The sequence below is a fragment of the Lolium perenne genome, chromosome 1 (assembly GCF_019359855.2).
Source record: "Lolium perenne isolate Kyuss_39 chromosome 1, Kyuss_2.0, whole genome shotgun sequence".
Lineage (NCBI taxonomy): Eukaryota > Viridiplantae > Streptophyta > Magnoliopsida > Poales > Poaceae > Lolium > Lolium perenne.
The window spans coordinates 245,509,483-245,527,353 of NC_067244.2; the positions used below are offsets into that span (position 1 = coordinate 245,509,483).

The window sequence follows — 17,871 nt, forward strand, 5'->3', positions numbered from 1 at the left end:
CACAAACCCTAGCGCCTCTCTCCCAAACCCTAGCCGCCACCATCTCTCAACAAGACTCGACGCTATGTCTGGTAGAGCGGAGGCCGACCTCGCGGCCGCGGCCGTGGTCGTGGTCGTGGTCGTGGCCGCGACATAGCTGAACGCTCGCCGTCGCCTCCCACGCCGTCGTCTTCATCGTCGGAGATGGACGTGGAGCCGGACGTGCTGTTCGAGTTCGTCCTCGTCCTCAAGGGCGACCCGCGCGGCATCCAGAGGCTGCCGGACTCCTTCGCCGAGTACGTCGGCGGCGTACGCCCGCGCAAGATGCATCTGCGGGAGCATTCGTGCGGCTACTACCGGTGGATCGTCGACGCGATCTACGACGCGCGCGGCAAGATGTACCTCAACATCGGCTGGAAGAAGTTCGCGCGCCACCACAGCCTCGAAGCCGGCTTCATCCTCGTCACTAGTGGAAAACAGGGCTTTCGTGGGAGCCTTTTGTCGCGGGCGTGCCTGCACCCGCGACAAATGGCCTGGCCACGTCGCCCCGAAACCATTTGGAGCGAGCCGGGCCTTTTATCGCGTCCTTTTGTCGTGGGCCGTATCACAACCCGCGACAAAAGGGGTCTGTGCTCTGGCGCCTCCCGCCAGCACCCCTTTTGTCGCGGGTCGTAATACGGCCCGCGACAAAAGGTCCATTCCTATATATACACGTAGCCAGCCCCCCCCACCTCCCCCTACATTTTTTTCCTTGGTGGTGAAAGGTGGAGGTGTATGCTAGCTCATTTTTTCTTGATGTGCACAAGAGGTGTTTGATGGAATGCTTGTGAGGGATGCCACTTGATTTTATTTGATAATATTTCTCCTCTTTTTGATCCTAAAAGGTTAGCAACTATTTTCTCGTATATACATAGTCCGTACAATACTAATTTTAGCAAGGTGATTGCATCTGATACACTTATGATGCAGATGAGTCATCCATGGATGTACGGTAACCGATGTGCTCCCGCTTTCAGAGAGGGCGTGAATTCTTTCCTGCTTGTGGCCGAGGCCAACAAGTCGAAGCAAGGTTTTATGTGTTGTCCATGTCTGAAATGTAAGAATGAGAACGATTATTCTTGCTCAAGAGACATTAAGAGCCACCTGCTTCGGTTTGGATTCATGTCCAGCTATAATGTTTGGACCAAGCACGGAGAAGAAGGGGTTATGATGGAAGACGGCGATGAAGAAGAAGATAACGATGACCAGTACCGATCTATGTTCTCTGAATGCGATGATACCGCAATGGACGACAATGAAGAAGAAGGAGGTGAAGAACAGGCATCAGATGATCCTGTTGATGATGATCTTCGTCGGGCCATTTACGATGCAAGAAGAGATCGTGCTACGGATAAGGAGAGGTTGCAGTTCGACAAGATGTTAGAGGACCACCACAAATTGTTGTACCCAGGTTGTGAAGATGGACATAGAAAGCTGGGTAGCATATTGGAATTGCTGAAATGGAAGGCAGAGGTCGGTGTGACTGACTCGGGATTTGAGAAATTGATGATAATATTAAAGAAGTTGTTTCCAAGAAATAACGAATTGCCCGTCAGTACATATGAAGCAAAGAAGCTTGTCTGCCCTCTAGGATTAGATGTGCAGAAGATACATGCATGCATTAATGACTGTATCCTCTACCGCGGTGAGAAGTACGAGAATTTGAATAAATGTCCGATATGCGGTGCATTGCGGTATAAGATCAGAAAAGATGACCCTGGTGATGTTGAGGGCGAGCCACCCAGGAAGAGGGTTCCTGCGAAGGTGATGTGGTATGCTCCCATAATACCACGGTTAAAACGTTTGTTCAGAAACAAAGAGCATGCCAAGTTGTTGCGATGGCACATGGAAGAACGTAAGAAAGACGCGATGTTGAGGCACCCCGCTGATGGTCGGCAGTGGAGAAACATCGGGAGAGAGTTCCCGGATTTTGCAGGTGAGGCAAGGAACTTATACTTTGGTCTAAGTACAGATGGCATGAATCCCTTTGGGGAGCAGAGCTGCGATCCACAGACACTGGCCCGTGACTCTATGTATCTACAACCTTCCTCCTTGGTTGTGCATGAAGCGGAAGTTCATTATGATGCTAGTGCTTATCCAAGGTCCAAAGCAACCGGGCAACGACATTGATGTGTACCTAAGGCCATTAGTCGATGAACTTTTGGAGTTGTGGGCCAAACCAGGTATACGTGTGTGGGATGAGCACACCGAGCAAGAATTTGACCTACGAGCGTTGCTATTCGTAACCATCAATGATTGGCCTGCTCTCAGTAACATTTCAGGACAGACGAACAAAGGATACAATGCATGCACACACTGTTTAGATGAGACTGAAAGTAAATATTTAGAAAAAAGCAGAAAAGTTGTGTACCCGTGTTCAATCGTCGTTTCCTTCCGCGCAAGCATCCCTTAAGGAAAAAAGACAAGCATTTCGATGGCGAGGCAGACCGCCGTCCGAAGCCTATCCCCCGTAGTGGTGCTGATATATTTGACATGGTCAAGGATTTAAATGTTATCTTTGGAAAGGGTCCAGGCAGTCGACCTGTTCCGAAAGACGCTGACGGACACGCGCCCATGTGGAAGAAAAAATCAATTTTTTGGGAGCTAGAATATTGGAAAGTCCTGGAAGTCCGCTCTGCAATTGACGTGATGCACCTGACCAAGAATCTTTGTGTGAATATTCTAGGTTTTCTGGGCGTGTATGGAAAGACAAAAGATACACCAGAAGCACGGGAGGACCAGGAACGTCATAAAGGACGAAACGGCAATCATCCAGGGCAGTTTGTAGGGCCTGCCAGCTACGCTCTTACCAAACAAGAGAAGGAGATCTTTTTTGAAGCCCTATTCAGTATCAAGGTTTCGTCTGGTTTCTCGTCGAACATAAAGGGGATAGTAAATATGAAGGAGAAAAAATTCCAGAACCTTAAGTCCCATGACTGTCACGTGCTTATGACACAATTGCTTCCGGTTGCATTGAGGGGACTTCTACCAGAAAATGTTCGACTAGCCATTGTGAAGATATGTGCATTCCTCAACGCAATTTCTCAGAAGGTAATGGATCCAGAAACTTTGTCAGGATTACAGGAAGATGTGGTCGAATGTCTTGTCAGCTTCGAGTTGTTGTTCCCACCATCCTTCTTCAATATTATGACGCACCTCCTCGTTCACCTAGTTGAAGAGATTAGAATTCTCGGTCTTGTATTTCTACACAATATGTTCCCCTTCGAGAGGTTCATGGGAGTCTTAAAAAAATATGTTCATAACCGAGCTAGGCCGGAAGGAAGTATCTCAAAGGGCTACGGAACTGAGGAGGTCATTGAGTTTTGTGTTGACTTTCTTCCTGACCTTAAGCCGATTGGTGTTCCTGAATCTCGGTATGAGGGGAGGCTGACTGGAAAAGGCACACTAGGAAGGAAAGTAACGGTGTGCAGGGACAAGATTTCTTTCAATCAAGCACAATACACAGTTCTATACAATTCCATCTTGGTGGCTCCGTACATCGAGAAACATAAGAATGCTTTACGAGAAATAAACCCGGGCCAGCCCGAGTCCTTGATTACACGTCAACACATGAATACCTTCGGCAGTTGGTTGCAAAGACATCTCATTAATGACCCATCTGTTGTGGAGCAGCTGTTCTTGTTGGCCAGGTTACCATCTTCAAACATATGTACATTCCAAGGGTACGAGATAAATGGGAATGCATTTTACACGATCGACCAAGATAAAAAGAGCACCAACCAAAACAGCGGTGCCCGCTTCGATGCAAAAGACGAGAATGGGCAGACCACCACATATTATGGATACATAGAGGAGATATGGGAACTTGACTATGGTCCCACTTTTAAGGTCCCTTTGTTTCGGTGCAAATGGGTGAAGCTCAGCGGTATACATATTGACGATAAGTACGGTATGATAACAGTGGATCCCAACAATCTTGCGTACCTGGACGAGCCATTTGTCCTAGCCAGCGAGGTGGCTCAAGTTTTCTACGTGAAGGACATGTCTAGCAAATCAAGAAAAAGAAATCAACAAAAGAATACATCAACCGAGGAGCCAAAGCGCCACATAGTTCTTTCGGGGAAAAGAAACATCGTGGGAGTGGATGACAAGACAGACATGTCAGAAGATTATAATAAGTTTAAAGAAATTCCGCCCTTCACGGTGAAAATTGACCCAAGCATCTTACTAAATGATGAAGATTCTCCATGGCTACGGCGTAGAAGATCACAACACTAGATGGCGATGTAATAATGTATTCTTCATATATAGTTCGCAAGACACAATCTCTACATTTATGTAATAATGAGAACCCTTTCCCCTTCGAGAGGTTCATGGGAGTCTTTCACGGGCTTGCAAGGAAATTTTTCCGAGGAGCAGCTTCCGAAGATGCCGTAGGGCGTGTGCACCAACGACATCTTCGAGAAGCTGCGCCACGGGAGATTTCCCAACCATTTCCTTCATCCATAGGAATGAAACTGTGCTTGGCTTGTTGATCTGCTTGGCAAGGCGTATCGATGCTCCTTTAATAGGCACAGCACCGCTTCTACTTTGTCTTGTTCCTTCGACAGGGCGTTGTGCGCTACATGCTTTATCTCATCGAGCAGTGCGTCCACCCACGCGTCCTTATCCTGCCGACAGCTTTAGTCCCGGTTGCAGCCACCAACCGTGACAAAAGGTTACCCGCACATCATCCCCCCGGATAAGGCCCTCCTAGATAAGCCTCCCCCAGTCTTTTGTCCCGGTTTGAGCCTCCACCCGGGATGAAAGTTTCGCGCGCCACTTCGTTCCCGCCTATTTTCTTCCCGCATTCCCGCCATTTTTCCACTATATATATGTAGGCTTGGACTCATATCTGCAAACCTCATCACTCTCTCCCATGGCTTCCATCGTATGTCTAACACCCCGGGAGGCGGAGGCGCTTTGCGCCTCGAACTACCCCTGCCCGCCCGGCTACCGCGTCCCGACCGGCTGGTTGCTGAGCGTCGGAGGCGTACCGGTCCCTCCTATCCCTGTAGGTGTGCCACGCGAGATGGCCATCACGAACCACTACTATTTCGAGCTCACGCCTGAGCAGCGGAGGAATCCCCAGTGGCATCCCGACTACAGCCCGACTTGGGACAGCTTCTTCATCAATCGGCGTGAGAGGGCGGTTGCCAGGTACGAGGAGGACGGCCCGCCTCCTTCAAACTTCAACGAGGCCGGCCGTCGGATGTGGTGGCGCGGCCGGACTCTCCAGAGCGTCATGGCCTATCGTGGCCCCCGCCTGCGCTACCCTCAATCCTAGCCCACGCGTGGTCATCCGCCGAGGTTCGACAACCGCGACCCCGATGCTAGCGACGATGACGTCGGCGACTATGATGACTACAGTGGCGACTATTATAGGGCTAGGCACGACTATGATTGAATGGCTCCAACATTCGAATCTGGCCATGTATCTTATTTTTCAGTTGAGCTCTCTACTTTAATTTCAGTTCAATCGTAATAAATTTCGTGTCAACCACTTTATTGAACAAAAACAACCGACAACGACTTTATAAACTAAATTTAAACTAATAGAACTGACAACGACTTTATTGAAATTACAATAAAATAGATAAATTACTAGTCTAGTCTCTACTCGTCGTCGGAGGTTGTCTCCGTCCAAATGTCATCCCACCGAGGGCCGTTTTCGGTCCAAGTTGTATTCGGGTTCTCGAGCTTGAAGGCGGCGACGGCCCGACGGTGGCGCCTGTTGGACCTGCGTTGTGCCCTAAGGTTAGCAAAGAACGCGTCGGGGGACTGCGCCCTCCACTGGCGCATCAACTGCTCGTCGCGCTCGGCGATGGCGATCCTGCGCTGCACCTAGCGGTGCCGGCGACGGTCCTCATCGTCGACGAGGCACGGCGGTGGCGCGAGGAACTCCGCCTCCTCTAGCGATTCAACATCCGGGAAGTTCATGTCGTGCCCTGGCCGCCGAAAGCGCCACGCCGCCGCGTCGTAAGCGCGCGCCGCCAGCTCCGGCGTGTTGTACGTGCCGAGGGTGAGGCGGAAGCCACCGGCGCGTATCTCGGCGGTGAACCTACCGCTCGGACGCACTCGAACGCCACGGAAACCGGACGCCCCTCGACGACGTGGAGGCATCCCGGAGATGAATGAGCGGAGGCGGTGGCGACGTGTGGTTGCGCCCGCACTCGTCGCTCTATATAGCGCACGCGGGGCATGGCACGTGTAAGCGGTGGCTACACGTCGCACGCCGGCGTCGGCGGGGCGAGGCACGTGGAAGCGGTGGCGACACGTCGCACGACGACGTCGACGGGACGCGACACGTGGCACGGGGACGCGACACGTGTGGCACGGCGGCACGTGGAATAGGTATATGGATGTCATATTCATGTTCATTAGCTTTTTCTGATCAATATTCATATATAAAACATTTGTATTTGAGTTACCATTCAAAAGTTATTGAAATAATAGTTTTATTAATTTAAAATAGAAAAAAGAAAAGGGGTGAAGAGGGTGAGATGAGCTGATCCGTGGCACAGACCATCCAACGGCTCTAGGCCGTGGGATTCAAACGGCCAGAGCCGTTGTATGGCCGGCGCCACGGATCAGCTCCTACCCCCTTTTGTCGCGGGTCGAGCCACGGCCCGCGATAAAAGGACCCCCCTTTTATCGCGGGTGGTGGCACGACCCGCGATAAAAGGGGGGCCTTTTATCACGGGTCGTGCCACCACCCGCGACAAAAGGGGTTAGGTATAAATACCTAACCCCGCGGGCGGAGCCCCCACCCGCGACACCCGGAGACCATTCCCTTAGCGAAATTGCGCCGCCAGGCTGCCCAATTTCACCGCCGCCGCCGGCCATCTTCCTCGCCTCCGGCCGCCGCCTCTTCGCCGCCGCCTCTTCGCCTCCCTCTGCCGCGCGCCTCCGCGTAGTCCTCTGCGCGCCGCCATCGCGCGCCTCCTCTCCGCGCGCGCCTCCGCGGTAGCCCTCGGCCGCGCCACCTCCCTCTGCCGCGCGCGCCACCTCCCTCGGCCGCGCCGTCCTCGATCTGCCGCGCGCCGCCGCGCCGCCTCCTCGGCCGCGCCACCTCCCTCTGCCGCGCGCGCCGCCCTCGGCCGCGCCGGCTGCGACCATCTGCGAGGTAGCTGCCGCCGGGCTCCCCTGGCCATTTTTTTTTAACTTTTTTGTAATATTGTTAGTTAATTAGTTAATTAAGTTAGCTAGTTTAAATTTAGTATATGTATAGTTAGTTATTTTAAATTTTGTATTAGTTTTTGTAAGTTTTCTATGTATTAGTTAAAATTTGTATTAGTAAATTGCTAGTTTAAATTTAGTATTAGTTAGTTAGTATAAATTTTGTTGTATAAATTTTGTTGTATAAATTTTGTAGTTAGATAATTAGTAGTTTAATTTTTTTGTAAGTATTTTAGTATATAGACATTTTAGTATGTTAGTTTAAATTTTGTTGTACAAATTTTGTAGTTAGATAATTAGTTAGTTCAAATTTTGTTGTAATTAGTTAGTTTAATTTTTTTGTAAAAAATTTGTAGTTTAAATTTTGTTGTAACCGCCGACACCCCTCTCGCAAACACCCGCCGAGACCCCTCTCGCAAACAACCGACGTCAACTCCCTCCCCCCCTGGAAAAAACCCGTCGCCGACACCCTCCTCCTCTCGCAAACACGCGCCCTTTCCCTCTCGCAAACACGTGCCGACACCCCTCTCCCTCTCGCAAACACGCACACTCTCCCTCTCCCAAACACGCGCCGACACCCCTCTCCCTCTCGCAAACACGCGCACTCTCCCTCTCGCAAACACGCGCCGACACCCCTCTCCCTCTCGCAAACACGCGCCGCCGAGACCCTCTCCCTCTCGCAAACACGCGTCGCCGACACCCTCTCCCTCTCGCAAACACGTGAGCATTGTCGAGATCCTCTACCTGACGCGCCCTCTTCTCCCTGCTCCACGCCGAGACTTCCCCTCCTTGAGCCTACCCCATCTCTGGTTAGGGTTAGGGTTTGCTTAGTGTTTGATTAGGGTTAGGGTTAGAACATGTACTTATCGATTTAATTTTTTGCAGAAACAATGGATCGATTCGAACGGGACTTGTAACAGGAAGACATTTTCGAGAACATAATCCGCGATGGTGATGGAGAAGCCGACGGCTCCGGTGATGGAGAAGCCGACGGCTCCGGTGATGGAGAAGCCGACGGCTCCGGTAATGACGAGGTATACGATCAGTTGAGGCATTAATGGAATTCTATATGTACATATGTATATAAATTAACTGATTTTTATTCTCTTAGGCCTCCGAAGATAAGTTGGAGAAACGAGGCCCGGCAAAGAGATTGGGCAAAAAAGACCACTTCAACATTGAAGCTATATCACCGGAAGGCCAACCTGTGGCACCCGCGAGTGTCAGAGTGACATTTAAGAATCAGTGCGGAGTTGTGGTTAGAGATCATATCCCGATCACTGTTAGAGAATGGAACAAGACCAAGAATGTGTCCGAAGATCAGGTTGCCGATAGGTACAAGAACACACTTTTTGACGACCTCATGTCACATTTCATTTTGCCAAATTTGGGATCGGACTCTGAGAATGCCAAGCAGAGGGCGCTAGTGAAGAAATGGGCTCTTAAGAAGATGGGGGAACTTTTCCAAGCGTATAAGAACCGGTTATGGAAAGCTTATAAGGCCGAGAAGAAGCCTCCAGTATTCGAAAACTACCTAGCGAAGCAGGAGCATAATTGGGAAGAATTTGTGAAGTACAAAGAATCAGAGGAGGCTGTGAACCTGTCCAAGAAAAACAAGAAGAATGCAAGCGAGAAGAAATATCACCATCATACGGGGCGAGGGGGCTATGAAGTAGCCATGCCTAAGTGGGATGCACAAGAGGCTGAGATGGAGCGGAAGGGGATCACTCCAGAACCCACGCGAGAAGGATGGGACATTAGGGCTCGAAATTGGTTCCTCGCGCATGGCTGTGAGTATGATATGAAGACAGGGAACATTATTGAAAGTGACAGCAGGGTTAGGGTACCTAGGGAAGAATGGATTAAAGTGACGACAGAAATAAAGGCGGGAAAACTAAAGTTTGCTCCCGATAGAGAGAAAGACTTGCTGACGCTTGTCCTCGGTAATCCTGAGAAGGGAGGACGAACAAGAGGCTTCGGCCCTAGTGTTCCGTGGTCGCTTGGGTTTCCGGCCGACGCGGAGACTTATAGAAGCCGAGCGAGAGCTAAAAAAACGCGAGCTGGAGGTGCAGAATGACCGGATGGCCGAGTTCCAACGCCAACTTGACCAGCAGCAGCGGGAGATAAATGAACTAAAAGGACAGCGCCAGCCAGATAATACCGCTGGCATATCTCAGCGACGAGACAGCAGCGTGGCCGACTCGGAGGCCCCTACTACACGGATGATAGATGGCGGTCCTGGCGACCCCGTGGATGGAATCAAGGAGCAAACACCTTGTGATCTCCATGTGGTGTTCAGGAACATGTCTTTTAAGGTGGCGGTCGGCTATGTCTTACCTGCATTTGGACCTGAAGGTGAGCCGGCAACATGGCATGGCAATGAGATTCCAGCTGGCTATGCTCGTGTCGGGGTGGATTCAGTTGTACCGTCGTGGGAGACATTGGAGCTCGAAATGCCTGGAGGTGATGGGGGGCTTACACTCAGAGAGGTGCTGGGAGAAATCATTCTCTGAGAAAAGAAGAACATCAGGCTGCCAGGCTGGGTAGCCCCTAGTACCAGTCGTCCGAGCAGGTCACCATCACCTCCTCCAGATGATCGCAGGCCACCATCACCTCCTCCTACTGATCACATGTCGCCACCATCACCCCATGGGTACGACGTCGACCACGACATCTGTAGTCCATCTCCATCTCCAGCGCCGCCGCCTCCGCCCACTAAGACTCGGAATGCACCCCGGAAGCGTTTCAAGAGTCCTATCCGCAAGATGTCGCCCCTCCCAAAAGTACCAAAGGTTCCTCCCCCCCCGTCCTTGGGATCTTACTGTCGAGGAAAATGCGGCCGCTGTTGCGAAACACAACTATGATCATTTCCATAAGCCAAAACCTCCAGCGCCAGAGCCATACACCGAGAAGCAAATAGCATATGCTACTTCTTTTCTGAACACACCATCGCAATATGACTTACACGAGAAGAAGGATGACTATACACGCCACCTTGCGAGGGTAATTGATGACAAGAGCGAGAATGAAAAGGCTAAGAAGAACAAGGATGACAAGGGTAAGAAGAAGGATATTGCTACCACGAGCAAATCATCAGCTAGAAGTGCAGCCGAGAAGAAGTCAAGTTCAACAACTGCACCCCTCAAGGCCAAGCAAACGACAAAAGGAAAAAAGAGAAAGGAAGTTCCCCTCCTCGGAGATCAGCCCAAACAATCGATCCCAGCACTCAAAGTGTTTAATGTTCCCAAGCTGTACCAGGAACAGGGTGGTTTCGATATGGAAGAAGCTGCAAAGCTAGCGGCTGCCTGTGACGTTACCGTGGAGGAATTGATGTATGCAGCAGATGTTGCACTACCCACTGCTGATATAGCTCCTAAATTTGTCTACGGGGCCGACTTGGTCAGCACAGAGCAGCTGCATAAACTGCCAACACATATGCGGAATTTGCATCAGTGGTACCTTGATGCATGCAAGGAGAACATAATGTACATCGTGGCGACTATACCATGGGAATATTACTACCGAAAGGAGGAGATCCATATTGAGATGAATGAACTCTCGCAGTTATTCAATTTAGAAGCCCTCGACAAATCTCTCATGAGTTGCTATTGCTTGTAAGTTTTTAACTACATATAAGTTCATTTTCATTCAGTTCATGTTCGTTCTCATTGCATATACTCATTATATCTTATGTGTTCTCTATTATGCAGACTGAAGATCAGTGAATGCAAAAGTAATAATATTATCAATATTGGGTTTATGGACCCAGATAAAATACATGTTGAAACGGTAAAGCATAACCGCGAAGATACGGGGGGAAACCTACTAAGGTTTTTGGGGGAGCAATATTTCTGTGATTCAATATTGTTTCCTTACAACTACGAGTGAGAGTCTTAATGATCTTTTATGCACATCCAATTTTTCTTACTCGATGTTAAGTGTAATTCCTAACGTATATAACATGTGCAGCTTCCACTGGATTCTACTAGACATTCAACCTGATAAGAGAATAGTTGAAGTAAGAGACCCACTGAGTAGAGGCGTGGACGGGTTCAGCGACTTGCAGAAGTTGCTCCAAGTGTAATTTCCTTCATCGCCGCGCTATATCTTTCGTGAGATATCAAGTAATTATCCACTCATTCAATCATTCTTTTGCCTGGCAGGGCTTGGACAGCTTTCAAGAACCATCATAAGCAGAGTACCTGGGCAGAGAAGCTAACATTTACTCCTGTACCGTGCCCTCAGCAGCCACAAGGGACGAATCTATGTGGATACTACGTTTGCGAGTCCATTCGCATGTTAACCACTGAGAGGCAGAACAACAATAAATTCAACGTAAGCAATAACACTCACAACTTTATTTATTATCGTCAATATTTCGTTATCAAGATTGATATAGTCATACTCATCTCATTTTCGTATATAGGTCGACTACATGCGGGACAGACTCCAACCAAAGGAACACCTACTAGGAATTGCGGAGGAACTGGCGGGACTTTTGGTTAGAGAAGTACTAAACAACAAAGGCTTGTTTAGTCCAAATAGATGCTCTACCTCCAAATAGACGGTCGTTAGTACCGCTTGTCGATCGTGAGCTAAATGTATATATATATGTAAGGGGAATATACATGTAAGGGGAATCGACTTTTGCTTCCAATATTTGTTTGATCGATCTATATATATAATGAATGAACGTGTACCACTTCTAGTAGCGTACAAATATATCCAACTTTTATTTTCGAATGAAAAAAATGAAATAACAGGCGGTCGGTGGCGGGGGGGGGGGGGTGCTGCACCTCTCAAACCCTAAAGCAGCAGCGTTGTGCGCCCGCCACGTAGAGGGCCTTTTGTCGCGGGTGGTAATACCACCCGCGACAAAAGGGCCTGTCCCCTGCGCGCCCCGCGGCTGCCACGTGCTGGACCTTATGTAAGCGACCCGCGACAAAAGGGGGACCTTTTGTCGCGCCTCCCTTGTCGCGGCTTGCCGCCCGCGATAAAAGGGTCATACGACCCGCGACATTAGGCCTGTTTTCCACTAGTGCGTGTTCTCCTACTTCGGCAACAGGGACATGAGCGTCAAGGTCTTCGACGAGAGGCGCTGCCGCCGGGACTACCTCGGCGGCAGGGACTCCCACGACGACAGCACCGACGAGGAGGACGACTGAGTGTTGTTTCTTCGCAGCGAATACGTGCACGGAGGTTTCTGCCTGTTCGCCTCATCGGTAGAACCAACAAGGGCACCATCCTCCCGCTGGATTTTCCAGTTTAGGTGACTGGGTGTGCCCTCGAGTGTTCTTTCTTAGCAGCGAACACAGGAAACCTCCGATGCACGGCCTAGTTAGGTTTAGTTTATTTGCAATATTTTATATTTGTGTCCACCACAGTTCCAACTATGTATTAGTTTGTGGAAACAACGTACCCAATTATGTATTAGTTTGTGGAAATTGAAATAAAAATGCCAAAAAAGTATTTTAAATGTTTGGGGGCGGCGTTTGGGGGACGCGGCTGGGGAGCGACGTCCCCCAAACGCGGCACGAACAAAACACGTCCCCCAAACGCTCAATCCGACGCGGTTTGGGGGACGCTTTGGGGGACGCGGCTGGAGATGCTCTAATGCTGCATGTGAAGTAGGGTACAAGTCTCTAGCTAATGCTACATGTGAAGTTTTATGGGTACAGACTCTTCTTGATGTTGATGAAGTGAAGATTCCACATCCTCTAGCAGCCCAACTATGGTGTATAAAAATGGGTGCAACTTACTTCTCAACCTAATCCAGTTTTTCATGCTACGACTAAGTATATTGAGGTAGATTATCATTTTGTTGGAGATTGAGTATCTCAGGAATTACTAGACATAACGTTCATTTCAACACAGGATTAAGTTGTAGATGGTTTTACTAAACCACTTATTGTGCGCCAATTCGAAGCCTTCAGAAACATTCTTAACTTAGATAAGTTATTCACTTTGAAATGTTGCCACGACTTAATATTGGACTAATTCTCCTTGATGATATCTACTCCTCCTGATAAAGTGATGGCCTAAAGTTATAGATACATGGCAAAAGAACAGGAATATCAGAGATGAAAGCTGATATACTCAGTGTGAAACAAAAAGTTCCGTCGCCGGGACTTGAACCCGGGTCTCTCGGGTGAGAGCCGAGTATCCTAACCACCTAGACTACGACGGATGATGTCCTTTTTCTCATAAGACATCATTTAACTGAAGGATTATCTGTCGGAAAACCAAGAATCAGCACACTGCTGAAGGCTTGTATAACGACTACAAAATAATTTTTCAAATGGAGTACAATTTTATTGATGCGAAGGTCAAGACCCGATGCTGAAATTGTGAAAACAACATAACACAACGCATGACTGTTGCCACGCTTGAAATCACGACTCCTGGCTCAGCTTTGTGTCCGAGACGGCCTCTATGGCTTCTCCGAGAGGCCACTTGGCCTCGATGAAGTACTCCCCGTGCTTCACCTTCTGCACTACGGTGACCTCCTTCGTCGGCTCCAGGCCGAATCCGTCCACGAGCAAGGTGTACTGGTATACCAGGTCCATGCAGACGTAGGGCGCGTTGGAGGCCCGGACCCTGGGGTACGCGGCCTTGGACTCCTCGAAGCTCAGCGGGCAGATCTCCTCGGCGGCGGCCCTGAACGCCGCCGGCGTGGTCTTGCCGCTGGTGGCGTCGCCGTCAATTAGGCCAACCTATACATAGCGATATATTAGAGAGTGAGCGCATTAAAAAAGCTTCGATCATGCCGTTAAACGGGTCAGCTAGTACCTGCGAGGCCATGTAGTAGAAGCTGGACATGACGTAGAGGTCGGCCTGCCCGGCTCCGCCGCCGCCGTTCCACGCGCCGTTGAAGGTGCAGTTCTTCGTCTCACAGGGCGCACTCAGGTTTAGCGCCTTGGCCACGTCCTCTCTGCATCTGTCGTATGCCGCTCCTTGCGGTGACGCTGTCGCGTCGTATTGGTCTCCGTTGTAGGTGTAGTTACCTTTTTTGAAGAATACATACGTGAACATAAATCCTTGATTCTGTAGTTACTCAACTATCTGAAGGAAGCATAAGGTGTCTCCATGTAATTCACGTTACCGATGAATCCGCGCAGCATGCAGTTGCTGAACGATCCGTTCATTGCCTTTAAGATCTCCACGCGAGAAGCATCTGAACCGTAGTGCAAGTAGCTGCACACAAACATCGTTCAATATTTCATTAATTCTTGCTAGAGGGTCTGTTGATTATATAGGTCCGTAGGAGATATTAAAAAACAATCCCAGTTTCAATCTCGGGGAGAATTAAAAAGTTGAGAAATATGAACGCAAATCGTGGAAAAACCAAGAATTCTAATAGTAGTCACAAAAAAGTTACTAGCAAACATCCAAAAAAAATATGCAAATGTTTGAGCTGAAAGGAGTATATCGAGCCTCTGATGTCATTTCCTCCTTTTCAATTTATCTATTTAGTTATTTTTATTATCTAGATTTTCAATCATCCACGTCCACGGACCGACTCATAACCACATGATACATCCAAGTAAAGGATTAAACAATCTATCTATGTAAATACCTCCTTTGAAAAGAAAACAAACATGACCTGTACTTTTAATCAAAAGTCAAAATTTGGACCAGTTTTATAAAAATACTATAAACATGTAATTTAATAAAGATGACATGCAATATATTTTAGAATGGATCTACTTATATTGATTTCGTATTGTAGATGTTCACATTTTTATCTCCATGATTGGTCAAATTTATAAAACATTGACTTAATTTTGACTAAAAATATATACTTTATTTTTTGGAACTTGGGGAGTAGCTTACGATCCAATGTCAAGAAGGAGAAGTCAGACGAGGATGTAAAGAGAGATAGTATAAAAAAAGTCCCTTGCTGATTCTTCCATTATTTTGTTATGCCCTTTACTGATTGCATGTTGATTTTTATTTCTATCTTTGTCGTGTTGATGTGGCACATTATGCATTTTTTGAAATAAATTCGGTATATGAAGCCTCGGCGATATATTTTATATTAAGAACTCAAATCCGCATTTGTGAGAACTTGAACTTGGGTGTATGGATTGTACATCCACTTTCGTAACTAAGTCAGCTAGGCTCACTTCTTTGGCGCACTATGCCTACCACCATACCATATAAAACCATCTTGCAATGGTTGTGAGCAACATAACAGGTTTGGTATTTAAGGGCAATAGTTGAAGTTGAAAATGATAATGTTTTTTATATTCATTTTTTGGTTTTACAATTTGGTACCACTTGATCCTTTTGTACCGAACATGTTTTTGATAGTTTGTTCCAAACCTTTTCTTGTACCATTTGATCATGAAGTACCATTTTTTTTTATCGTAGAATACTCCATATGACCCATACTTGTCTGCAAGTTTACCATTTCAACAAATTAATATGGGAGCTTAGAGCCCAAAACATCTTTTGGAGCTCGAGCCTCAGGCATAGGCAGCTTGATTTTACGAAACAAAACTTTCATTTTACATCTCATTTTTGAATAACATATACATGTGCACATATATGTCTAAGTATGTACGTAGATTTTTTTTATCAAAATATCTCCCCATCCGTGATCTATACATGCAGAAGAATGTGGAGAAAAATAAGTTTTTTTTTGCCCTTTTTGAGTCAATTGTGTGATTGTGGTGTCACCGAAAATGAAATGTATTATTTGAAAATACAGGTTCATAGAACACATTTGTATGTATGTGCTTGAAAATTTTAGATTTTTCTAACTTTTAAAAGCCATTTTCGAATTGTTTTCAAATAAGAGTTCCCTAAAGCTCGGGCTCCAAACTGCCTCACTGACTTGGGGCCTTGTAAAGTTGCACAAAAAATACTTCAAACTAACAAAAAGTGTCCAACCTGTGAGCATATACGTTGTAATCTCTTCCTTTAAGATATTCTTTGGTGACGTATGGATCCTTCCCGTCAGGCTTAACGGGAGCATTAGCAGCAACATCCGGGGAAATGGCATACGCCATTTGCACAGAAGCACCTCCAAGGTCAATCACACCTACCGTTTTTGCGAAGTCCCCTCCCAGTTTGTCCAACAAATAATTCAGAGCAACCTACGAGCACAGCATGTACTTGAATACACAGTGCAGAAATTCCGCGTATATGTGTGCGAGAATAAGGTCGCCAGCATGCAATACCCAAAGGTAAGATCCTTCTTGAGATCCCTCGAGGACATTGATCCAACTAGGATTGTACTGAAAATTGCTCTTGGTGTGGACAACATCCCTGACCTGTAACATGCAAGAATAAGTCATTTCTCAGTCCTTCATGCATATTGTATTCCCTACAAAAGAGTATATGATCTCCGTTTCGAAAAGAGAGTATGATATGGCTGCCGTGTGTATGAAAACAAGAGTGGACTGAATATATATACTCTCTAAGGCAAAGAGATGAAAATTACTGCTTCAAGGATCTGCTCGGCCTGCTCCTCTCCTATAATTCTGAGTCCAGCCGTCGCCTGCACATTGCGTTCAGCAATTTTGTAAATTTCAGATCCGAGCTCCAGTTCCGTTAAAAGTTATATACTTGATTTTTTAAAATAGTTTCCAGGTTAATTTTTGTACTGTTAGTTTGTTAGACGGACCCCTAATTTAACTGGTGTTCTTGTCCTGAGCCAACGAGGCACGGCGCTCTTGGCCGTCTCCAGGAGGGGAACTACGGACGTCGCGGCCTCCTGCGGCCGTCCGGCGTATGCGCTCAGTCCCGGCACCACCTGCACGCGCACACCAGCAAATGCTACTATGAGAAAATGAACGGCTAGTAGAGGAATGCGCATAACCGGCGTGGACGTACGCACCTTGGCGAAGACCTCGATGTCGTCGCCGATGTCCACAAGCTCCATCCTCTTGTCGAAGTGGAAGACGTGCACGCGCGTGCCCGTGCTTCCGGCGTCAAAGATCACGGCGTACTTCCCTGGCGCCGCCGCAAGCTTATCAGCCTCGTCGACGATGGTGCCCGCCTTCCGGCCAAGCACCGCATCGGCCGAAGCCACGCGCGGGTGCGACGAGGCCAGGAAGAGAAGGGCAACGATGATCATGGCGTGAGCCATCAGGGGAGCTAGCTAGCTGGCGCTGCGGGCGGTCACGTAGGTCGCAAGAGCTGCTTCCTCCAGAATGCTGGACTGGTGGATTGCAAGGTTATGGTTTTATATATAGCGTCAGAGAGAGGTGTGATTCAGACGTGCAAGTGTGCAACGGAGCCTCTAACTGATTGACCTGTCTAGACCCTATCCTTCACATAACGAGTCAATACAAGCGCGCAGTGCTAAACTGTGCCGATCGTGATCGGATCTGCAGATGTGGATGCTTCACCTAAATGTATATATGGGGATTGTGATGCCCGCGTAGCCAATCAGTCTCCGCGTGCAGCACGCTGCATGGTCAAGTATATTATACTTTTTCTAGGGCGATACCAAGGCCATATTCGCTTCTAGCCCTCTGTAATTCGAACTCCAAATGTTAGTTATTGGAGTAATTAATTTAAGACATCCTTCGAGACTCATGTTAATCAGAACGTGGCCGGATCCTGGGTGATGCCTATAAAGAAGATGACGACATCTGATGAGGTGGAGTTGATGAACCAGTGTTGCTCTGAGGGTGAGGATCTCAAGATTGCAGCTCCTGATCT

At 48.0% G+C, this 17,871-nt stretch overlaps 1 protein-coding gene and 1 non-coding gene across 2 annotated transcripts; both read right to left on the reverse strand.

Moving 5' to 3' along the window:
- Nucleotides 1–13,311: 13,311 nt before the first annotated feature.
- Nucleotides 13,312–13,384, reverse strand: TRNAE-CUC (transfer RNA glutamic acid (anticodon CUC)). The gene has a single exon. It is a non-coding gene; the product is annotated as a tRNA-Glu (tRNA).
- A 98-nt stretch (nucleotides 13,385–13,482) lies between these two features.
- On the reverse strand, nucleotides 13,483–17,375 carry LOC127327491 (probable apyrase 3). The gene is made up of 8 exons (XM_051354263.2): nucleotides 17,042–17,375; nucleotides 16,829–16,957; nucleotides 16,646–16,702; nucleotides 16,383–16,475; nucleotides 16,093–16,298; nucleotides 14,300–14,391; nucleotides 13,987–14,201; nucleotides 13,483–13,910 (listed from the first exon to the last, which is right to left on the reverse strand). The coding sequence occupies exons 1-8, from the start codon at nucleotides 17,291–17,293 to the stop codon at nucleotides 13,590–13,592; spliced, it is 1,365 nt and encodes a 454-aa protein (XP_051210223.1). The 5' UTR covers nucleotides 17,294–17,375; the 3' UTR covers nucleotides 13,483–13,589.
- Between the last annotated feature and the right edge of the window lie 496 nt (nucleotides 17,376–17,871).

Excerpts from the sequence above, each read along its gene's own strand:
- LOC127327491 (XM_051354263.2), bottom strand. The coding sequence starts at position 17,293 with ATGGCTCACGCCATGATCATCGTTGCCCTTCTCTTCCTGGCCTCGTCG. Across the intron at positions 14,202-14,299 it reads CATGCTGCGCGGATTCATCG|GTAACTACACCTACAACGGA; the intron begins GTAACGTGAATT and ends TCTTCAAAAAAG. Across the intron at positions 13,911-13,986 it reads TCTACTACATGGCCTCGCAG|GTTGGCCTAATTGACGGCGA; the intron begins GTACTAGCTGAC and ends CGCTATGTATAG.